At 36.0% G+C, this 25,778-nt stretch overlaps 2 protein-coding genes across 2 annotated transcripts; both read right to left on the reverse strand.

Moving 5' to 3' along the window:
• Nucleotides 1-22,199: 22,199 nt before the first annotated feature.
• LOC117910311 (putative disease resistance RPP13-like protein 1) lies at nucleotides 22,200-23,762 on the reverse strand. The gene is made up of 2 exons (XM_034824397.1): nucleotides 22,645-23,762; nucleotides 22,200-22,493 (listed from the first exon to the last, which is right to left on the reverse strand). The coding sequence occupies exon 1, from the start codon at nucleotides 23,633-23,635 to the stop codon at nucleotides 22,688-22,690; it is 948 nt and encodes a 315-aa protein (XP_034680288.1). The 5' UTR covers nucleotides 23,636-23,762; the 3' UTR covers nucleotides 22,200-22,493; nucleotides 22,645-22,687.
• A 687-nt stretch (nucleotides 23,763-24,449) lies between these two features.
• LOC117910312 (disease resistance protein RGA2-like) lies at nucleotides 24,450-25,466 on the reverse strand. Its single transcript, XM_034824399.1, has one exon. The coding sequence runs from the start codon at nucleotides 25,464-25,466 to the stop codon at nucleotides 24,450-24,452; it is 1,017 nt and encodes a 338-aa protein (XP_034680290.1).
• Nucleotides 25,467-25,778: the final 312 nt, after the last annotated feature.

Raw genomic sequence — 25,778 nt, forward strand, 5'->3', positions numbered from 1 at the left:
TAAGAGAATAACCAAAAACATGAATTTGCAAGATGAAACTGAAAAACTAAAAAATAAGATTAATTGAAAAGACTAGAAAATTCATTAACTTGGAAATCAAGGAAAGGTTACAAAGTAAAAAAATGATTACAACTAAGAACTAAAACTAATGTTAAGTTACTCCTACTCCTAAGAGAAAGAAAGATTATCTAACTTTTTTTATCTCTATCCTCTACTTCTACTTGTATATTCGTAGTCCTTCTTTTAATCTCAATCTCCCCACATTCCAACTACTCCCATGCCAATTTGTCTAGATTTGTCCTTTGCCTATGTTGTGGATTTGGTCTTATGTCAGTGCAGTTAACCAATTATCATTCTTTATGTGTTAGCTTGAAGTTGGTGGTTGCATCTTTTTTTCTATGTAATCAACATGGGGTATGTTTTGGTAGTACAACTGAAGATTTTGAGGCATGAATGATTGTACTACTTTGGTAAGTGCCCCAATCATTAGAAAAATTGAGTGTGTAGCTCTTACAAAGTAAGGAACGGTATGCAAGTTTCAATGACATCCAAGGGTGCACTTTATTATTGGCGAGAGAACTGCATATTTCAAGTCTTTAGGAGGTGGATTGCTTTAGCATTTTGCTAGCTTAGGTGAAGGGTGCACAACTTCTTAGCTTAGCACAATTAAGAAGTGTGCAATTTGTGTTGCCTAAGTGGGATGAGCAATTTGGTCCAACACACATGAAAGGTGGATAAAAGAGTCCCTAAGCATTAGTCTTTAGGGTGCATACAAGAGGTGTGTTATGTGGTTGTTCACTAAAAAAGGAATGCAAAATTAAGTCTTATGCACCTTAAAGTACACAATCTATGTTTGATTCCTACATATGCACTTTTACCCCTAAGAGTTCCCAAAAAGGCTCTGTTGCATTAAAAAAAAATACCTTAAAGCTCATAAAATACTCACAAAACGCATAAAACACAATTTTCTAAGGTACTAACAACAAGACTAAGCATTATGTTTATTCTAAGTACCTCGGACATGCTAAATAGACTCTTTAAAGCCATCAAAGCAGTGAGTATGAGTTCTCATCAATTACTTACAAAGGGGCATGATACATATTGGTCAATCATCACTCTAGTTTCCTTAGGGGCAATGAGACAAGTGTTAGATTCCTAGAAAAATCCATCCAAGCCTTGGATCTCTCTAAATGATGCATGCATCTATAGATCCTAACCATATTACAAACTAATATGTCTATTAAAACTTATTTTAAGGTGAGAAATAACTAGAAATCACACCTCAGATTTAGATATTCGCAAATCCATTTTCCAATCTATGAAGAACAATCTCTAAGGCCTAGAGCCACCTGATAGTTCTTCCTTTGATCATGACAATGAAGAATGATGGACTTCTCTCTAAAAAGATAAAGGATAGGTTTTTTTTTTCTCTCTCTCTAGAAGACATCAATGAATTAGAGTCTTTAAACCTAAACTCTAAGAGAGTTTATATAGACCTTCTTATGGGCTTACGTGACTTAAGCTAGATTAACTCTAGCTCCAAGGAGTATATGTTAAATTTCCACTAAATAAAATGTTATGACCATAATCTTTTAAATCACATGTCCTTTGTGTTAGCCCAAGGGTTCTCCTAATCGGGTTTTGATGATAACAAACCATGGTTAAGTGACTAATTGGTTTAAATGTTTAAGAATCTCAGGTATAAACTAAAAAATTCATCAAATGACCAAATGAATACAAGATCGAGACACTTGGAAGACTTGTGATGAGAGGAAACTAATGTAAGATGAATGCATGAGTGCACTTAGGATTTTCATACGTTTCATGCATCTTAGAAAACTCGGTTTATTCTTTAAAACTTCGATTTTATTAAAACCTGAGTTTCTAACTAATGTACCTTAGGCAAAATGTTTTATAATTGGCTTAATAATTTACCTAAAGACCTTGCCTAAGTGTTAAAAAAGAAAGGAATAAAAAAAAAATAGGTTTTCGGGGCCAAAAGGGCTCAACCGGTCGAGGCTATGGCCAACTGGCTCAACCGGTTGAGGAACCGGTCGACCGGTTGTGGTCGTCCGGTCGAGGACCGGTCTAGGACCGGTCGAGGAAGGTCAAAAACCTTCTCTCTCTCCCAGTAGCCTTCTCTTCCCGGTCGAAGTGTTTCTCTTACCAGTCGAAGTCAGATTGAGGCAACAGTAACCTATCATGCATTAAATGCTCCAACGGCTAATGAACCGGTCGACCCCTAGCTCGACCGGACAAGGTTACCTTTTGCTATTTTTGACTCCCGAGCTTAAGAACCTATAAATTGAGAGCTCCACTTTATTTATTGAAAAGAGAACACTTGCATTCAATAGCCTACCTACCTGTTCTTGATCAAAAAGCTCTCATTTCCTTTATAGTGCATTAAATCACCACTTGCATATCCTTTAGTGCACTCTTGTGTGTCACTAGCTTTGTTTTGTATTTGAGCCATCTTTAAGCTAGGTTGAGTGATTATATCTTGTAACAATCTGAGTGTTAAAGCCTTCAAGAGGGTTAAATCTTGAAGAGGTTGTGTAAGAGCCCATTGGAGCCGGAATCCAAGTGTAAGAAGATTGGAAGCTTGGTTGAAGCTTCAAGTTAGTGGAACCCTCACTCGGTTAGGAGGTTAAGGAGAGTGGACGTATGCAAGGAAGTGTCGAACCACTATAAACCCAAGTTTGAATTCTCTAAACTCTATATCTTTACTTTGCTTATATTGTGTTTGAATTTGTTGTGATTGAAAATATTTTAAAAACCCAATTCACCCCCCCTTTTGGGTGTTTTTCTTAACTAAGCATAGCCTTTGTTTTCTCAATTGGTATCAGAGCTAGACCTCTTTTTTAAGACTTAATTGTCTAAGAGGAAATGGCTATTCCATCAAGCTCATCCCAAGGTGAAAATTTTTCAAGACATAGAGCTCCATTCTTTACAGGAACCGACTATCCTTATTGGAAAACTAGAATGACTTGGTATTTGCAATCTACTGATTTAGATGTATGGGATGTCATTGAAGATGGCCCAACTTTTCCCACTAAACTAGTTGATGGAGTTTTGGTTCCAAAACCCAAGCAAGAATGGAATGAGCTTGATAGAAGAAACTTTCAATTAAATGCGAAAGCCGTTTTTACTCTACAGTGTGCTATGGATAGAAATGAATATAATAGAATATGTCAATGCAAATCGGCTAAATAAATTTAGAGGTTGCTTAAAATAACTCATGAAGGAACTAATCAAGTGAAAGAGTCAAAAATCAATTTACTTGTTCATAACTATGAATTGTTTTCAATGAAAGAAACTGAGATTATTGTTGAGATGATTACTAGGTTCACTGACATTGTCAATGGTCTTGAAGCCTTGGGAAAAACCTACAAGGAATCCAAGAAGGTGATGAAGATATTGAGGTCTCTCCCATCAAAGTGGCATACCAAGGTCACCGCAATTCGAGAAGCAAAAGACTTGACTAAGCTACCTATGGAAGAGCTCATAGGGTCATTAATGACAAAGAAACTACAAGAGATTGAAGACAAAAAGAAGAAGAGCATAGCCCTCAAAGCTACAACTAAGGAAGAAGAAGATGTTGAAGAAGAAAAGCCTAGTGATGAAGATGATGATTTAGCCCTCATCACAAGAAAGCTCAACAAATACATGAGAGGTGAAAGGTTTAGAAGAAGGAAATTCACCTCTAGAAGGGATCCTTCTAAAAAGGAATCTTCATCCCATGGTGACAAGGAGAAATGGGAAGAGAAAAGAGATTTGACATGCTTCAAGTGCAAAAAATCGAGACACATTAAATATGATTGTCCTCTCTACAAGAGTGAAGCCAAGAGAAGAATGAAGAAGGCAATGATGGCCACTTGGAGTGAAAGTGAAGAATCCTCCGAAGAAGAAAATGAGAAGGAAGTGGCAAACATGTGCTTCATGGCAATAGATGATCTAGATGAGGTAAACTCTAACTTTAGTGATGAAGATATGCATGATGTTTTTGAAGAATTATATGAGGATTTTGAAAAACTTAGTTTGAAAAATAATTCTCTTAAAAAAAAAATTCAAGAACTTGAAACGGAACTTGAAGAAGTGAAAGAAAAATTTTCAATTGATGAATTATCTAAAACTCATCTTGAAAAAGAAAATGAGATTTTGAGGAGTGAAAATGATATTTTGAAAAAGAAAAATGAATGGTTAACCTCCTCTCTTTCAATTTTCTCTTGTGGACAAAAACATTTTGAAATGATCTTAGCTAGCCAAAAATGTGTCTTGAAAACAAGGGCTAGATTCAAATCATCAAAAAATCAAAAGTATTTTAAAAACTACTTTGTAAAAGAATCCGCAAGTGCAAGTCCTTCCACCACTTGCAACTTTTGTGGAAGAGGAGGGCACATTAGTAGTACATGTCTCTTAAGAAATGGTTCTCAAAATAATTCAAATGCTAAAGCTAAAAAGGTTTGGGTTGAGAAATCCAAGGTCACTAACCCTCAAGGACCCAAAAAGATATGGGTACCTAAATCAACTTAATTTTATTTTGTAGGGATCAAAGAAGGATAGTGGTTCTTGGATAGTGGATGCTCAAGACACATGACCGAGGATGAATCCAAGTTTGCTTTCCTTACAAAGAGAAAGAGAGGATACGTTACCTTCGGAGACAATTAAAAAAAAAGGATCATTGATCAAGGCAACATTGGTAATGCACATCCTCTCTTATTGAAAGTGTTTTATTAGTTGATGGTTTAAAACATAATCTTTTGAGCATAAGTCAACTTTGTGACAAAGGTTTTAAAGTGATTTTTGAAGCATCTCATTGCATCATCAAAGATATTCAAAATGATAAAACCATCTTCATGGGCCATAGATGTGATAATGTTTATGCAATAAATATTTCAAAATATGATGCCATGATAGATGCTTTTCAAGCATGCATGATCAAAGTTGGTTGTGGCATAGGAGGTTGGGACATGCTAAATGGACCTCATTTCCCAACTCAACAAAGATGAACTTGTTAGAGGCCTTCCCAAAATAAATTTTCAAAAAGACAAAGTTTGTGAGCTTGTCAAATGGGAAAGCAAATCAAAAACTCTTTTAAAAACAAAAATTTCATTTCAACAACTAGGCCTCTTGAATTGTTGCATATGGATTTATTTGGTCCTCTAGGACACCAAGCCTTGGAGGAAAATCCTATGCTTTTGTTATTGTGGATGACTTCTCTAGATACACTTGGGTCTTATTTTTAAGTCAAAAGAATGAAGCCTTTTATGAGTTTTCAAAGTTTTGCAACAAGGTTCAAAATGAAAAAGGTTTTACAATTACTTGTATAAGAAGTGATCATGGGAGAGAATTTGAAAATATTGATTTTGAAGACTATTGCAATAACCACAACTTTTCGGCTCCTAGAACTCCTCAACAAAATGGGGTAGCTGAAAGGAAAAATAGAACTCTTCAAGAAATGGCTAGAACCATGCTAAATGAAAACAATTTACCAAAATACTTTTGGGTCGAAGCGGTTAACACTTCTTGTTATGTTGTAAATAGAATTTTATTAAGGCCTATTCTTAAGAAAACTCCCTATGAGCTTTGGAAAAACAAGAAACCCAACATTAGCTATTTCAATGTCTTTGGGTGCAAATGCTTTATATTAAACACCAAAGACAATCTTGAAAAATTTGATGCAAAATCGGATGTTGGATTTTTCTTGGTTACTCAACTCAAGTAAGCTTAGATTTAAAAAAAACCATGGTATGAGATCATCATTTATTTTTATGAATCTAACAATTCTCTCAAGAAAGAGAGACTTTGATGATGATTTAGGCTTGGAGACTTCCATGGGAAAATTACAAATTGAAGATAGAAGGCAACAAGAAGAAGTTGTAGAGGATCCCAAGAAAGAAGAATCACCTTTGGCACTACCTCCTCCTCAACAAGTGCAAGGTGAATCAAGCCAAGACTTCCCTAAAGATTGGAAGTTTGTCATCAACCACCTACAAGATCAAATTATAGGTAATCCATCTAGTGGGGTAAGAACTAGATCATCCCTTAGAAATATTTGTAATAATCTTGCTTTTATCTCTCAAATTGAACCTAAAAATATAAAAGATGCTCTAGTTGATGAAAATTGGATGATTGTCATGCAAGAAGAGTTAAACCAATTTGAAAGAAGTGAAGTATGGGAATTAGTGCCAAGACCTCAAAATCAAAGTGTTATTGGAACTAGATGGGTCTTTAGAAACAAAATGGATGAAAATGGCATAATTATAAGGAACAAAGCAAGATTGGTAGCCCAAGGTTTAATCAAGAAGAAGGATAGATTATGAAGAAACTTTGCTCCCATAGCTAGATTGGAAGCCATTAGGATGCTACTTGTCTTTGCATGTTTTAAAGACTTTGTTTTATATCAAATGGATGTGAAAAGTGCCTTCTTAAATGACTTTAAAATGAAGAGGTATATGTTGAACAACCACCCGATTTTCAAAGTTTTAACTTTCCTAATCATGTTTTTAGACTTAAAAAGGCACTTTATGGTTTGAAACAAGCACCTAGAGCATGGTATGAAAGATTGAGTAAATTTATTTTGAAAAAGGGTTTTAAAATGGGAAAAATTGACACAACTCTTTTTATAAAAACCAAAGAAAATGACATGCTCTTAGTACAAATATACGTTGATGATATCATTTTGGAGCTACTAATGTCTCTCTTTGTGAAGAATTCTCTAAATGCATGCATAGTGAGTTTGAAATGAGCATGATGGGAGAACTTAACTTCTTCCTTAGACTTCAAATCAAGCAACTAAAGGAAGGAACCTTCATCAATCAAGCAAAGTATATAAGAGATCTCCTCAAAAGGTTCAATATGGAGGAAGCCAAAACAATGAAGACTCCAATGAGTTCATCCATCAACTTGACATGGATGAGAAAGGTAAGCCCGTCAACTCAACTATGTATAGAGGCATGATAGGTTCTTTGCTATATTTGACCGCTAGTAGACCCGACATCATGTATAGTGTCTGCTTGTGTGCTAGATTTCAATCTTGTCCTAAGAATCTCATTTAAGTGCTGTAAAATGAATTCTTAGATATTTAAAAGGGACTATGGACATAGGCTATGGTATCCTAAGGGTGATAACTTTGAATTAATTGGATACTCGGATGCCGGCTTTGCCGGTTGTAAAGTTGAGAGGAAAAACACTAGTGGCACTTGTCATTTCCTAGACACTCACTTGTTTCATGGCATAGTAAGAAGCAAAATTCGGTAGCTTTGTCTACGGTGGAAGCCGAATACATAGCAGCCAGTTTATGTTGTGCACAAATCCTTTGATGAAACAAACACTTAGTGATTTCAATTTGATTTTTGAGCATGTTCCTATAAAATGTGATAACACTAGTGCATAAACATTTAAAAAATCTGGACAACACTCTAGGACTAAGCATATAGAGATAAGACATCATTTTCTTAGAGATCATGCACAAAAGGTGACATTACACTTGAATTTGTAAGCACAAAAGATCAACTTGCCGATATTTTTACAAAACCCCTAAGTGAAGAGCAATTTGTTGATATTAGAAGACAATAGGGTGATTTCTTTAGATCAAATGATTGCTTGATGAATTCTTGTTGATATTACACTTGAATATACCCTATGATTGCATGAAATTCATATCATATGCATCATATAGAAATAATCATAGGAAAGAGGTCAAATTTTGACCAAAAATCAAAATTCCCGTGGCATTGGACATCAAAAATTGGGGATTTCAACTGAAAATGGCAAGGAGAGGATCACGAGACAAGAAAATGCAACAAAATTTTGAAAAATTGACCGTTGAGCATGACCGTTGACCGTTGACCAGGCGATCGACGTTCGTCGGGGCTGAATTTAAAAAGCCCCCCACTTCATTTCTCACCTTTTCTCCTCCATAGCTTGCTGCCCCTTCACATCCCTGCTTCAAGAAGACCATTTTGGCCAAATTTTGGACTGATTGTAGGCTGTGGACTTGATTTTGGGATGCCTTAAGGTTAGGGTTTTGATTTGAAACAGGGTTTTAGCTTTTGGGAGTGTTCTTCTCTGCATCGCGCACCTCAGGGTTGGTTCAGCTTCATCTCCGTGGCCTAGGGTTCGGGTTTTGATTGCTCCTTCTCATTTCATTTCATTCTCTCTTTTTGGACTCCTCCTTCTCCTTTCGTTATTGATGGCACCAAGGCGAGAGATGGCACCTCCAGGGCTCAGGCAAGCACCTACTGAGCCATCAGCCTGAGCAGACGGAGGCTCGGCGAAAGGCGAGGTATGACACGGCCTCTTCAGTTCATTGAAGACTATCAGCGTTACAAGCAAAAGTTCGCCCAGAGAAAGTCTCCAGAGAGAATGTCAATTTCTCCCAACTTCAGCACTTCGGGTTTAAGGACTTTTCATCGGATGGGATGGCTGCTAGTTGTGACGATTTTAAGCCGATCTTCCTGACTCTGGTGGGGCTTTTTATTCCCGGGCGACCTATGGGCTTGAGACCCGTATTGTCCACTGTGAGGGGAGTTGAGATCAGATTGAGTCCTAAGAGTATCTGCGCATTCTCGACATCCTTCGGTTAGACTCCAGTGTATGAGGCCAAGGCGTGCCCATTGTGCCGGGATTCGAGCCTAGAGAGGTTATTCAAGGTTGTGCGGACTCGCAGATGCCAAGGGATGGGCAAACCATCGGCACACAGCCTGACCGTGCCTAGCCAAGTCTTACCACATGATATGCTCCATTTTATTGCCACATGGAGACATCGAGACGAGGTCTCCTACCTTGAGGCTTTTATTGTGGACTCGATCCTCACCGGAGATGGATTCACGTGGGATATTTGATTATGATGCATATGATCTCTTGCGTTGAGAGCACGACACGAGTACTCCCCTACGGCGCTTCCTTACCCAAGTATTCAAGGATGTCGGGGTCGACTTGAGTAGAGAGACGGATTTCGAGGCCCCCACGAGCTATGACACGTATGATGAGCAGTCTTTGAGGCGCATGAAGTTCGAGAAAGCACCTGATGGCTCTGGGTTCGGAAAGTTGAGCGATAGGCCCAAGGACAGGATCAAATGCATCTAGAACAGAGGAAGAGGCCGAAATCAGAGAGATGGAGGATGGGTTAGACCCTCAGAGGGACTTTGAGTAGAGAGAGCCCGAGCTTGACATTCCGCCTCTACCTCAGTCATAGGGCATTCATGTTGAGGCTACCTTCTCAGACCTATGATGACTGAGCCGTCTTTCATAGCAGGAGCATCATCTCAGCCATCATTTACCGAGCTACCATCTCAGGCACCTCACGCTCCTGATCATGCGCCTTGGATGGATGTCTCCGCTTATATCAACTCCTTAGGACTCATATGGAGGAGCTTGCCTTAGTCCATGACTCTCGTTTCTACTCTATGGAGAGCACATGGATCAGTATTAGACTGGAGTCACTTCTCGGTTTGATCACTTCCAGCAGCGATTTGAGCGCATAGAGGAGCGTATGGATCAGCAGCAGGCTACATTCGAGCATCTCCAGCAGAGCATTGATCGTATTGAGAGTCGTCAGGCGAGTCAGCATGAAGAGATGATGGCTTACCTCCGCTCTGTGTTTCCTCCTCCACCCCCTCAGCCTTGAGACTATCTAGACATCCCCCTCTGTTCTTTTTTATGTTGCCAAATGGGAGAAATTTATAGGATCTAGGAGACCTCATGCATGTCATTGTCATCATAGTCATATCTATCTTGTTTGTACATGTGAGGTTTCGTTTCCATATATATATGATATGATATTTTTATGATCCCTTGTTCATTTTCGTGTTTTACATTGCTTCCTATTAAAAATCGTTTGATTGATCCATGATTGGTTTGAAGGGAGATTTTTCTTCTCTCCTAGATAACCAAGGTTTGTCATCATTAAAAAGGGGAGATTGTTAGCCCAATGGTTCTCCTAATCGGGTTTTGATGATAACAAATCATGTTAAGTGACTAATTGGTTTAAATATTTAAGAATCTCAGGTATAAACTCGAAAATTCATCAAATGACCAAATGGATACAAGATCGAGACGCTTGGAAGACTTGTGAACTTAGGATTTTCATACGTTTCCTGCATCTTAGAAAACTCGATTTATTCTTTAAAACTTCGATTTCATTAAAACCCAAGTTTCTAACTAATGTACCTTAGGCAAAATGTTTTATAATTGGCTTAATAATTTACCTAAAGACCTTGCCTAAGTGTTAGAAAAGAAAGGAATAAAAAAAAATAGGTTTTCGGGGCCAAAATGGCTCAACCGGTCAAGGCTATGGCCAACCGGCTCAACCGATTGAGGAACCGGTCGACCGGTTGTGGTCGTCCGGTCGAAGACCGGTCGAGGAAGGTCAAAAACCTTCTCTCTCTCCCAGTAGCCTTCTCTTCCCGGTCGAGGTGTTTCTCTTACCAGTCGAGGTCCGGTTGAGGCAACGGTAACCTGTCATGCATTAAATGCTCCAACGGCTAGTGAACCGGTCGACCCCTAGCTCGATCGGACGAGGTTACCTTTTGTTGTTTTTGACTCCCGAGCTTAAGAACCTATAAATTGAGAGTTCCACTTCATTTATTGAAAAGAGAACACTTGCATTCAATAGCCTACCTACCTATTCTTGATCAAAAAGCTCTCATTTCCTTTATAGTGCATTAAATCACCACTTGCATATCCTTTAGTGCACTCTTGTGTGTCATCCTAGCTTTGTCTTGTATTTAAGTCATCTTTAAGCTAGGTTGAGTGATTATATCTTCTAACAATCTGAGTGTTAAAGCCTTCAAGAGGGTTGAATCTTGAAGAGGTTGTGTAAGAGCCCATTGGAGCCGGAATCCAAGTGTAAGAAGATTGGAAGCTTGGTTGAAGCTTCAAGTTAGTGGAACCCTCACTCAGTTAGGAGGTTAAGGAGATGGATGTAGGAAGGAAGTGCTGAACCACTATAAACCCGAGTTTGAATTCTCTAAACTCTATCTCTTTACTTTGCTTATATTGTGTTTGAATTTGTTGTGATTGAAAAGATTTTAAAAACCCAATTCACCCCCCCCCCCTTTTGGGTGTTTTTCTTAACTAAGCATAGCCTTTGTTTTCTCACTTTGGATTATGCAAGGACATACTATCTCAATCCATGAGATATCATGGTGCCTCTATTGAGAATACTTATTTTCATCGACCTTCATCAGTAGTGACCCAATACCATAGGGATATATGACCACTTTAAGGTCTCACCCATAGGTCAAAGTCTCTTGTTAAATTTGGCACAAGCTCAATATCCTCTCAAGGTTGAGAGTTCATGTATTATAGTAGCTTAGTAAATCATGACAATTGATAGTCTTACGTCATGATTCGCCGTAGGTCCTATCTAGTGTGACACAATGGCCAAGACAAGTCATGATCCCTCCAATTGGGAGATAATGTAATATAATCTCAAATGGATTGCTCAAATCCATGAACCAACTATGGACAACTCATCACTCTACAAGGAACCCATGACTTGGGTCTTCTATGTAATTCCTAATGTACCAAAGTCATGTATAATGCAACTAATATGGGGGATGTATGCTCAAAGAGTCCAATCAATGCATAAAGGGATAATAAAATAAAAAACTAGAAGCATAAATAAATAAATTTATAAATGAATTTTATCTATTACATCATGTCATGATTTCTAGGGCTCAATACCAATAGTTGTAACACTCGATAGCCTTACATCATGACTCAACATAGGTTATGTCAAATGTGTAACCGTACACACTAGTGCACTCACCATGGGAGCCTCATCCCTATGGCCAAGACAAGTTATCCCTCAAATTAGGAGGTAGTGCATTATAGTCTCTATCGGATTGGCCAAACCAATGAACCGACTATGAACTATTTTTCATCTTGCAAGGAACCCATGACTTATATCATATGTGCAATTCTTGATGCATCCAAGTCATGTATAATATAAATTATATGAGTCTGAATGCTCAAATCAATATCAATGCATACAATAAATAGATAAAGTGGAAGCTCAAGTCTAACTTTGTTACATCATGTCTTATTTTTTAAGGCTCTATCCCAACATATATGACAAGTCAGGTCTAGTGTGGGTTAGATAGATCAATTTCCCACTAGTCTTTGTTATCTCTCTTTGTTAATTGGAATTTGATGAGAATAGATGGACATGTCATGATTTATCTCAATGGAAATATCTACAGGATTGCAATCGAAGTTACCACTTTCAACAAAGATATCTAATGTATACTTTTTTTATGAAAAGAAAAGTCCTTGCTTGGACTCAATGCGCAAGAAGTATTTTAGAGCACCCAAGTCTTTCATTTCAAATTCCTTAGCCAGATAGCTCTAAAGCTTCACTATTTTTCTAGAGTTACTACTTGTAACAACCATGTGATCAACATAAATAATAAGCATTATAATGTCATCACCATTTCTCTTATTATTTAGAGTGTGATCTACCATAGCTTGTTTAAAACCATACTCTTTTTCATCGAGTACCTCAACTTTCCAAACCATACCCTTAGTGGTTGCTTTAACCCATATAAAGCCTTTTTTAGTTTGCATACCTTGCCTCCTTTTGGTGTAAACCCTAAGGGGGATCCATGTATGCCTTTATCTAACATAGCACCATGGAGAAAGGCATTCTTCACATCAAACTGTGGTGATGTCCAATTCAAATTGACCATAAGAGAGAATATGACTCTAACAGTGTTCATCTTAGTCACAGGGGCAAAGTCTCTTGATAATTAATTCCATAAGTTTGAGTATGTTCCTTTGCAACCAATCAAGCTTTGTACCTATCAATTGTCCCATCTAACTTGTACTTTACTGAAAACAGTCATTTAATTCCCACTATCTTTTTTTCCTAAGGGAGCTCAACCATCTCCCAAGTAGAATTCTTTTAGAAAGACTTCATTTCTTCTACCATAGCAAACTTCTATATAAGATCTTTAAAGACCCCCTAAAAATGACTAGAAATAAACACAAAGGACAATTGAAGAGCAAAAGCAAGGTGAGTCTTAGATAGATGACAATAAGAGACGAAATTAAAATAAGATAGACAACATTAAAGGATGATTTTAAGAAACCTAACCTATCAAGTTCTTTACCATCATGAGAGGATATCTCATACCTTGATTTCCAACTCGTGGATTCAAGGTAGAAGTTTCAGAAGTTATAGGTGAAGGAACATGTACCTTAGGATTAGTCTCGATGGAAGAGTCATTTTAATGATATGGTAGTATCATTAATAGGAGTATTGGAACCTTGAAAAGGTACAACATTAGCATCTTTGTTCTTCCTTGTATAACCTTATTAGAATAATTTGTCTGGTCTTTCACACTTTGTTTCCTCATATTCAAACTCAAGTGTCATAGGGTTGGAAGCATCTAAAGACTTTCCCTTATGCAAATCAGTTGAATCCTTCCCCTAACCTAAAATCCATAATCTCTTCTCTTCTAACCATAACCTTTCCTCTTCCTTACTATTAATCTCCCTTTAAAGAGGAATTAGAAACACATTCCCACAAAAATAATACTCCGGTTTGCAGAAGTTGACATCCGTGGAGACATAGTATTTTCTTGTAAGAGGATGAAAGCATTTATAACCCTTTTAAGAATTAGAGTAGCCAAGAAAGACACATTTAAGAGCACGAGGATCAAGCTTACCCTTTGATGAGAGTGTATATAAGTATAACATAAATAACCATAAACTTTAAGACAAAGATTCAAAGCAGAAGAAATAGGGTGAAATCGTGATAACATTCACAAAGGACTTTGATAATCAATGACATGAGCAGGCATTTGATTGAGGAGAAATACAACACTCTTGATAACCTTAGCTAGAAACGTTTTGGGACATGCATAGTAAAGCATAAAGCTTAGGCCACCTCTAGAATGTGTTGATGTTTACACTCTACTATGTTGTTCTATTATGGTGTATATGTACACATTGTCTAGTGGAGATTCCATTCAACAAGGGATTGAATCAAAAACTCACAACCATTGTCAGAGTGAAAGACTAAGACCTAAGTATTAAATTGTCTAGCAAACGTTTTGGATATTGAGGAATAATATGTAGAACATCATTCTTAGACTTAAGCAAATATACCCAACTCAATCTAGTAGAATCATCAATAAAAGATACAAAGTATATATGACTAGAAATAGAAGAAGTAGAAAATTACCTTACACATTTGTAAAAACACGGGTAAAAGGAATTGGACTTTATTAAGACTTATTTTGAAAGGTACACAATGATTTTCAGCATAAATGCATTGTTCACACCTTAAACTAGAAACTAAAATATTTCAAAACAACTAAGGAAATAAACATTCCAAATAAGAAAAAATGGGTGGTCTAATCAACAATGCCATAAAAAATAAAAAATAAAAAAAAAATCTTTTCTCTATCAACATCTCTTTTGCTACTTGAAAAACACGATTAGATTCAAATTTTATCTTGCCCCCTCTAAGTAGTAAAGACTTCCCCACTCCTTACCAATCCCAATCATTATCTTCTAAGATTGTCCTAAAACACACAATGAGTAGAATGAAAGGTTACAAAATAATTAAGTGTTTGGAAATCTTGCCAATGGAAAGAAGGCTATTAGAGAGACTAGACGCAAGTAAGACAGAGGACATGGAGAGTGTGGGAGAAAGTGAGACATTCCTGGCTCCTGAAATTAGCATAGGAGTTCCATTAGCAACCTGAACAAACTTAACAAGTGAGAGCATTAAAGAGTCAAGAAAGGAAGAATTACTAGTCATACGATCAATGGCCCTGAATTAATATCCAAGTGTTAAAGGCAATAGAAATAAAGGTCAAACCAAAATTACCTTCTTAAGAAGATAATCGAGAAACCTCAGAAGCAAAAGTTGGAGGAGTAGCGTCGATAAGGAAACCTGAGTAGATTTCTTGTTCTTCTTTTAAGTTTTCTTAAGTTTGTAATACTTTGGATAATTATGCTTCTTCTAAAAACATCTACCATATGTTTAGTGTTATTTGCAATGAGTTTATAAGCAAGAAGAAGAGTCGGTAGAAGGAGTAAAACATATTGGTCATGTGTTATTCTTATGGACAGCCATTGTAGAAACCTTAGAGTGATCTTATGTTCCCATGGTGACCTACCTCTACACTTCACGATAGACTAGTGAATAGGCTTCCTCTAGACTTAGTAAAGGAGAGTTGACTGAAACATAACTGCTAACTTGATTCAAATTGTGATCAAGACCTGTAAGAAATATATAAACCCGATCCTTAGCAATGTGTTTCCTTTGTTTCTCAATATCAGTTACACTTATCATATCATTGGGCCTTCGATAATCAAGTTCCATGAATATTGAGTTTAACTCATTGTAGTATTCTACAAAGGGCCGACCACCTTGGTGTGATTGAAAATATTTTTTCATCAGTTCATATACTTGAGAAGAATTCAAAGACATCAAGATAACTTCTCTTGACTATGTCCCAAACCCCCTTAGCCATTCCAAATTGCACAAAGTGTGATATCAACTTGTTAGTCATGGAATTGATGAGCTAAGACTTAACTTGATCATTTTTGGCCTCCCATTCATCATAGTTTGGGTCATCCTCTACAAGTGCAATCTTCCTTCCTATGATATAACCCTTCTTTTTCTACCAATAATATGTATCTTTAAAATTTGAGACCAAACAAGATAATTAGAACCATCCAACTTAATAGAAATTGTTGGAGAGGTAGTCTCATGAATGTTCACCATGGATGACCTTTTGTTGTCAAAAACACTCAAATTTGTTTTTGCAAACATGCATGATATGGTAACGAAGAGGGTGAAAAAAACTATGGAAGAAGAGTCAGCTAGGCAATAGCGGAAATTCCCTACTCCAACTCTGATACCAACTTGATAAATTGTTGAATACTTTTTCAATATATCTCAAGGTATTTATACAAGATGCACAAGATTATTTTAGGATTGCCAACTATGCATAATAATAAACAACTATACAAAAAAGATACAATTGTATGAATCAAAATTGTGTAATATACATTAACTTATAGTTATATAATATACGCTAACTCACAGCTATATACGCTAACTCAATCTCACTACTTTTTTTTTCTAATATTTGTAAGTTAATAATAAGAAAAAAGATTATTCAAAGGTAAAATCATTCTCTCATAAGTAGAGCCCTCTATTGACATTTTGGATATTTTCCCTTTCTTTCAAAAACTACTACTTTTCCTAATCCATGTCCTCTCCAAGCCATTGTCCCCGTTGACATTGTCTCACCAATCGCCATAGAAAATCACTATTTTTACCTTACATTCTTCTGGTCTCTGCATATGTAACGGCCCGCACCCAACCATGTAGATATTGTCCGCTTTTTGCCCAAGGGAGCCCTCACGGCTTTAAAACACGTCTACTTGGTTAAGAGGAGTCTCTACATATATAGCGCGAAGAACATTCTCTCATATCCGATGTGGGACATCACAAACACCCCCCATGCAGACACAACGTCCTCGTTGTGTCCCATAGAATTGGGGGCCAAACAAATAAACACCCCTTACGGGGCCAAACAAACCCACACACCGGGGTCGGGGATCGGCTCTTATACCATTTGTAATGGCCCGCACCCAATCATGTAGATATTGTTCGCTTTTTGCCCAATGGGGCCCTCACGGCTTTAAAACGCGTCTATTTAGTTGAAAGGAGTCCCTACATATATAGCACCAGAACATTCTCCCCTATCCGATGTGGGACATCATAGCATAACCCTCTTATCTTCTATATATAACCCCGTCAAAACCCCATTTGTTTTTCTCTAATATCCTAAGTGCACCTACACAATGCTTAGGTATAATTATAATCTAAAATTTAAAACAAACCTTGAAAGGATTGGCCAACGAAAGGAGTAAAAATTGTATTTTGAAGATGGAAAGGGAAGTCACTCTCACTATTTACCTTTTCTAGTTTCCTTCTCTTTTCCTTCCATTAAAGCTAAAAAGAAGGAAGTTGGACCAACACCACCCTCCTTTACATATCAATTCATCCATTTTACCATTCTATTAATCGGATAATAAGTTAGTAGTTCTAGCATAGTGTCACATTGTTCTTAAATGACCCCTTACGTGAGTACATATAGTTCAATAGAACTTTCTAGTCATAAAGGTAAATTGCTTATATCCTCAATAAACTCAGCAACCTTCAATAGTTTAGTGAGGCTCCTCTAAAGGTAGGTGAAAGTGTTATGAACCCTCATTTGGCCAGGCACTAAGCACTAGGACCAATGAATCCTAGTAAAGTGGTCTTATATGATAAAAGCTCAACTTATTACTCCTTATTCATCTCTAACTTTTGCAACTTTATATGTCTTGAGGTATTGAAGTATTGTATAGGTTGATTAAGAAACATTTAATGTCAGCTCTCATCAAAATGGTAAACACAACAAGTTAATTCATGATATGAAAATATCGGTTTTTACAAATATACAATTGAAGATTTACAAATATATTGAAAAATATCAACAAAAATTTTGACAAAAAATATCGATATAACAAAAATTGATCAAAACTCGTAAAAACATTTAGAAAAACTTCAAAGTGATAAAGAAACAATAATACATATATTGAAATCGCTTTGTTGAATAAATTAATACATGTATAATATAAGTTGTGATATTTAGCAACAATATCATGTGTATTGATAAGAAATATGAATTTTCTAAATGTACATTAATATTAATTTACATTAATTATTTAATTTAATTAAATGTCATGTCAATAATTTATAAATATTACACTATAATGGTTTCTTTTAGTACTAAAATGAATATCAATGTAATTCCACAACACTATTGAATGAAGGAATCTTATCTCGTGAGACAATAATACATATATTAAAATTATTTTATTAAAGAAATTAATATATGAATATTTATATGTGTGATTTAATACTAAAATGATTATATATCTACTTTACATATATATGTGTGATTATTTTTCTATTTAAAAATATTTATAATTTTATTTACATATTTATATATTTTTGGCATTCAACTCATGATTTTTGGATTTTCATTGTAAATTAAATGGAATTTGAAAATAAGATAATTAAATTAATTTGTTTATTAAAATTTTATTTTTCATAAATGCATACAAAATTTACGTGTCAATATACTATATTATACAATATGTAGGGTAGGAAATTTAACATGGGCATGGTTACCCAAGTGAATGGAAGCTAGCTTTTCACCGAGAAGAACAAGGTTGAATCGAAAAAAAAAACGATAAATCGGGAAAAGAAATCCAAAAATGATTGGAAATTTCAACCATTCGATACATCCCATAATATTTTCTACAGGGGTCCACCAAAACCTGAAATATCGATAATATTTCGCCAAGTTTTGATGGCATTTTGTCATTGATCACAGACGAAAATTTTCTATATGTCTACCATTTCAATCTATCTTTCTTTTATTTTTTATTCTATCTCTATTACTTTTTTTAAATATCGTAAACATAATCCTTATATTTATTTTTATATTTGATTTCTCAATTACTTATGTGAAATTCATATTTATTATAACTTTCTCCAATAGGTGTAGATTTTTTTAATATTTGGTAATTGACACTTTTTTTTTATTGATCAGGACAAAGGAGTTTTTATTTGACTAATGCTAAAAGTAAAAACTAAAAAATAAAAATAAAATTTAAGAGTGTGTTTGTCCATATTTTCTAAAACTTATTTTTAAGTTAAAAAACTAAATGGATCTATATTTTCCTTTTATTTTAAAAAAATTTAATGAAAAAAACTTCTATTTGATTCTTTAAAAATTATTTTTTATTTCACTTTATTTTTAAAAAACAATAAACAGTGTTAAAAAATTTTCAAAACAATTTTTTTGTTTTTATTAATAAATCACAGGGTCAAACAGGCCGGGCATACACTTGAGCATGGGTGACAATTTTTATTGCCACAGTATGTCAAACCCTACCAAAACTCTTAAACAAACTTCTAGATCTTTATAATTATTAATTTTTATCTAGAAAATAGAATATTTGAGTTACACAAATTTTGCATACTCTTGTCAATTTTTCTTTATATATAATTTTTCTCTTTTTTTTTTACAAATTATTGAATTTATTACATCTCAAATTTTGTAACTGTTCTTACTAAGACTTCAACCATATTATTTCCATGTTTTTTTGTCTATAACTAAAATTTGTGGGGATTAATTGATTGAAACTAAGGCCTCGTTTGGGATGGTTTCATACATTTAAAAGGTAATATTGGTCTTATAAAAGTTCCATTATCAAAATAAAATTTCTATTTGAAATATCATTTTCCCGACTTTCATATTAAAATCCTTTTTACAACCATAAACTCTTCGAACAAAATTAACCGAACACATGTAAAAACTCTTATTAAACCTAAAAAATAGCTTTTGACTTCTTAAAATACTAACTTATCATCTACAAAAAGTGCTATCAACAAAAGAGCTTATGATTAACACTCATATTTATCATTTGGATCTGCATATTTTACTATGGGCTCAAGCTTAATCATGTTTGTAAGAGCATATAGATCTGCATATAGATGGCACTCTCCAGCTTGGGTGAGACCCACCTATGGTTGGTCTACTCTAGGGGCCATTGTGCTCACCTGATCAATCAAAGATCATCAAACAAATACATTTATCCTTCTCACGCATTTTAACTTCGCCTTGAATATTTAAGACCCCGGCTGAATATCAAAACAGAGTTTCAGATTTGGAGCTTCTAGACATGGAAGACTGGCAAGACAAAACAGGGGGAGAAAAAGTGGAGTTGTTCATAGAACGTATAATTACAATTCCAAAAACAGAGATTTGATACCATATCTGGATGCCCCTTGAAATTGAATTTTGCCATCAACTGGTGGCAGTTCATAAAAAGATGAGAGGACTGAAAGGAAATCCAAGTAATGTACATTTCAGACATGACTCCGTTCGATGCATAAAACAGCATTACTATTCAATAATTGAAGCAAAATGTTAACAAAGAAGAGAGAAGAAAGACTTCCTCAAAGAAATTTCTTTTTAAAAAGAAAAAATATTTCACTATTAATTCTTCTACAGCATTTACTTCAAGCAGAACTTGTGCTCTGGCAGCCGTTTGATCATCTTTGGGGTTGATCTGAACCTGAAGGTCCAACTGAAGGTGTAGCTGGCACACTACTAGCTGATCCATTCTCAACAGGTGGTGGCACACCCCATTTGCCTTCGGATTCAAGGGGCTCAAAAACACACACTCCACCATCAGATAATCCCAATGCAAACTGATTTGGCTCTTGTGGATGTGCCGCAATCACAAGGGGGTGTACATTAGAATTGCTGCAGACAGAAATTTTTTAGTGGGAATCAACAACAGAAATCACACATGCTGGAGGTAGAGAGCTTGATTCTCTCATAACAAAATGGACTACATAATTGCAGGGACAGGATATTGACAATAATTGCACATTCTTATATGTAGAATGGACCTATTATTTGATATCCCATAATCAAGGATCTCAGACTGAAGCAATATAGTTTAAGAACAAGAACAAGAACAAGAAGCAGCAAGTTCAATAAATTTGGAGTCCATAATCCAGGAGCCACCAACAATTAGTGGATGGTGTCTCACATTGGCAGAGAAAACTCATTAGCAACTCGCAGGATATATATTTTATTTGAACATATTATACGGTAAAGAATTTATCATTTTGGTGCACATTCAAGATTCAAAAAGAAAAATAGAAACAAAAATCTCTATCATCAGTGCTAAAAGCAAGCTCATAAGAGTGTTATAGAGGAATATCATATGTCACAAGATAAGCTTCACACAAGTGCTTCTCAACCAGGGAAGAACATGAAATAAAGACACTTGTGAAAAGCCAACTTGTAGATGGATGCAGACATGTACCAGCAGTAAAAGTAGCAGCAGCAATCAACAAAGAGCTTCCCTATACAAAATGGAGCACCTAGGCAAGATTCATATAAATGCTTTACAGTTTTACTTGTAATTACCATGTTTTAAATGGATGCATGCTTCATTGGAATTCAATTGTCATCTTGTCCATGGGATGTGGGTGTTTCTATGTTGTACCAACATAATCATAATTGAAACAAACTAACTTAAAAGCATTGTATCAAGATAAAGGAGATTTTTCAAAATAAATCCCACCTGGCCCACAGAGCAAAGTAAATACCTAACACTGGCAGGAAGGTAAGCAGTAGGATTAATACGACATCGTAGCCTGAGATTCGCGGCACTGAATACACAGACAGTTGCATCTAATAAAATAAAATACAATGAGACTTGAAATATTTAATGAAATAATATAAGGCTAGGTTTAAGTATGATATGTGAAAGAATATATAAATATAAAAATAATTCATATTTAAAAAGAATAAGATGAGTAGTTTGAAATTGTGCCTATGTAGAATGAGCGAACTCGCCTATATATAATATAGAGAGAGAGAGATGATTTTAGGAAACGTTTCTAACCTAAAAAATATTTTTGAAAAAAAATTAGCTGTTTAACAAAATTTTTGAAACACTTTTAAAAATTTTAAAAACCATTTGTACTATTGAAAAAATTACTTATAATATTTTTTAGTGAAACACTTTAAATGCGTTTGGGAGTGATTGTACAAAGCGTTTTTAGTATTGCTAATACTTGAATGATAAAAATTTTCGAGTATTAGAAATATTAAAAACGTTTCTTAGAATTACTATCAAACGGATTCGGAATAAGTAATTCTCTTAAAAACACTTTTAAGAAAAAATACTTCAAGTAAAGACACTTTAAGTAAAAACACCATCAAACATACTTTTAATTTCATGGATAATTAAGAGAGAAGTTGGATGAGAATAATCCAATAAGATAAATATTTCAATAAAATTAATCAATTTGAAAGTGTGTTATTCCAAATTTATAAAGAACTATAATTTTAATAGTGGTGGCCATAATTCCCATGATGCAAAAAAGTTTATTTTAAATATTATTTCTGTTATAAAAACTGCAAACATGTAAATGAACATGATCCTGTTTTCATGTAAAAAAAAATTAAAAATTAATAAAATTTTCTTAAATAAAATTTGCAATATTTATTTTCACAAGGCCTTAATAGATCTTATTTTTATTAATTTCTGAAAACCTATCCTTAAACTTGTCACAGATAAACCCATTTCATCCTTAACAAATTAATGTAATTGTGCCCAATCCAATATTCAAACATATATACATAATGGTTTGTTTCATGATCAAAACCTGATAACAGGCAATGAGTTTATTACAACGGAAACTATGGAGAAGCGGTAGAAGGAATTTGGATATTATAGTACACATGGATCATAATTTGTTCATCAGAAAATTCAGTGGAATGATAAAAAAAATTATTTGTCTGATCTCTTGGGAGCATGATAGTAGACTTCTTCCAGCATGAGATGCGCTCTTTTGGACTGCGGGAGTCAGGCTTGCACTGCATCAATTATCAAAACCATGCATTTAGGGATCACATCCCATGGTAGTTATGGAAGCAAGAACATTAATAATTAATGGTTTTAAAAAAATCATAAAAGTAGACAGAATATTGTATGTTGTGTGTACTAGTGAAGAAGCAATTCAATTACCACTCTGGAGGGCATGCAGCTAGAGCGATGTCATCGTCAGTGGTTAACACCAAACCTTTCGGATGTGAGATATTTTGGACCGATCCTTCCCTGTCTCCTCATGGTAAAGATCTTGCAGAGTAGGAGAGAGGCGGATACTTAGTTCCTGTAGTGGAATTATCTGGAGGAGGCGCTCGGGCAGGCTTTCCAGCTTGGGGCATTTATCTGTGGTCAAGGAGTGGAGATGTGGCATTACTGACCTCCGTTCTTCTTCATCATCTTCTTCTTTTACTTCCCACTTCTCCCACTCTTTCATATCATTAAAACGGAGGTGCTTCAGCTTTGGGAATGCAGTTGTTGAAGATCCCAAAAACTCACCACCCACGTATTTCAGTCTCTTCATATGCTCTATTATCAGGCTTTCAAGGAGAGGTAGTTCCCCCAATGGAGGCAAATATGTAACCTGTGCGCAATGCCTAATTTCAAGCTTTTTCAATTGGGCCAACGATGAGGCCGCTATCCAACTGGGGAACTCGGTGGCAGCATGGTAATGACTTATTTTTAAAGACTTCAAGTTTTGATGAGGCTGTAGAGCTTCAGCCACACCTTTTGAAGCAGCTGAGGCAAGCCCCCCAAAAACCTCTAGTTCCAAATGATGGAGGTGTTTCTTATTCTTCAATTCTGCTTCGCCAGCCTCCTCTGCATCTTTCACATTAACTATCCCACTTATCACAAGACCTCCCCTGAGGCTGTTTAAGTTTTTCAGTTCTCCTATTTTGCATACATCACGTCTAAAATGATCTCCAATTATAGGAAACATAGTTAATGTCCGAAGTGAGGTCAATCTCCCGATTCCTTTTGGCAACATCAATACTCTACTGCCTTCCCATTCAAGATGTCTCAGGTTAATTAGTTTTCTCATCCCCTGAGGTAGTTTTATGAGCAAATCTGAAAGAATTAAAGTTTGCAAATTATATAGATCACAAATTGTTTCTGGCAATTCCCCGCGCATCAAACTATTTGATAGATTAAGGAACCTCAGATGTATCAATTTCCCCAAGTTCCTCGGCAGTTCCACAATTAACCGATGCCCACTCAAGTCTAATGCCCTAAGGCATACCAAATGTTTGAATAAATTAGGTGGGGTTGAGCAGTAGTGTTCAAATTGACCACACGTCCAACAAACAATGTGTGCAGATATTTCAAATTATGGATAGTGCTAGGAAATCCAGCCCATGGTGTGATAATTAAGGTTGCATGACGAGCCTTTTGGAAGGAGGAAGCCATCCTCACTTCCTTTTCATCATCAAACTCCAGAATGAAGCATTCATTCTTGGTCAAAGATTGGGCAAGATCATGCACTATATCATGCATCTTGCACGATATTATGTTGCCCTCATTATCTCTACGAAAATCTTGGAAAAGTGACCGTGACACCAAGTCTTCAAAGTAGTCTCCACCTGTTTTCTCCATCTCTATGCTTCCTCTAGAATTGAGATAGCTATTTGCCATCCACAACTTGATCAATCTATCTTTACTAATGATTTGATCTTTTGGGAAGACAGCACAATATGAGAAGCAGCGTTTAACAGCAGGGGATAAATCATAATAACTCAACAATAAAGGAGTGGAAAGATGTTTCTCAATCACATCAAGTTGCCATATTTCATTATTCAAAATACTCTCCCAATCTTCTTTATTATCTTTTAAGCGCATGAGACTCCCTAAAACTTTTGCAGCAAGAGGCAAGCCCCTACACTTGTCTGCTATTTTCCTGCCAATGTTTTCTAGTTCTTCAACTTTTTCTCTACTCCTTCCACAAAAGGCTATGTTACTGAACAATGACCAACATTGCCCTCGGACAATTCTCGTAAGGGGTGCTTGTACGTGGTTCCCATCATGGTAGAAACGTCATCTTTTCGTGTGGTCACCAAAATTCTACTTCCCGGTGCCCCGCCCTTGAGAGAACTCTCTACTTGTTCCCACAATTCATAGTTTTCAGTCCAAACATCATCTAGCACGAGTAGGAACTTCTTATCGGCAATAAGTGTGCAAATTTTTTGTTGTACATCTTCCAGCTCATGGAAACCACAAGACTCTTTCTGGAGGGCTTCAAGAATAGCCCTAGAAATCGTCACTGGGTCAAAAGGATCAGACACACAGACCCACATCCTTTCATGGAAATAGGCCTTCACCCTATCGTCATTGTATGCTAATTGAGCAAGAGTTGTTTTGCCGATCCCTCCCATCCCAACTATGGAGATGATGTAGAGGGAGGAGCTTTCTTGGGAACTCCCACCCAACAGCTTGTCTATTATAACGTCTATATCTGCATCCCGACCGCAGAACTGGCTTACATCAATTACAGAACTGGTCATACGTCTATGTGGTTGCTGGATGGTACTACTTGACACAAAATTGAACTGATTTCTCTCATTTGCAATGGCATCTAGTTGTTTTCTTATGTCCTTAATCTTAATACCAATATCACAGCGCAAAAGAACTTGTTTGAAGCAAACACAAGGGGAGGGAAGGCAGGAACTTATCTTGAGCTTAGGGATGCAAGGGTTTTCAGCTGCAATCTGTAATTTGAGAAGAGCAGTGTTCCACCCATCCACCACGTCATCCATCTGGTAGGAGATGTCCTTGAGCCTTTCTAACCAAACTTTTACAAGTTCTTCGCTGAACTGTCTCTTCTCTGCGTCTGCAAGAACAGCTCTGATGCTCTGGAGTGTGCTTTTTAGGTTGTCCACCTCGCTTCCGACACCCACCACCAGTGTAACTTGTTGTTCCAAGACTGAAGCCAATCGCTCCAGCACGATAGAAACAAGAGCATCCGCCATAAGGGTTGATGAATAAGGTGGGGTTGATGAATCAAAGTAATGGACAGATACAACTAAGATCGATGGAGAGAAAGGATGTGGAGCTTTAGCGAGCTTAATTATGTTCCCTTTAATAGAATGGAAGAGAGGTATGAACGGATTACTTTAGTAATTAGTTCAAAGTCTCCATTCACCATGCTTGATAAATTTAACAAAATAATTCATATTTCTTATTAAATATGTATAGTTCACTTTTCACAAGTAAGGAGCAACTCATTAGTGCAACAATTAAAGCAAAACGCAGTCCATCAAATTAATAGGAAATGCTACCAA

Source organism: Vitis riparia, unplaced genomic scaffold (genome assembly GCF_004353265.1).
Source record: "Vitis riparia cultivar Riparia Gloire de Montpellier isolate 1030 unplaced genomic scaffold, EGFV_Vit.rip_1.0 scaffold709_pilon_pilon, whole genome shotgun sequence".
NCBI lineage: Eukaryota > Viridiplantae > Streptophyta > Magnoliopsida > Vitales > Vitaceae > Vitis > Vitis riparia.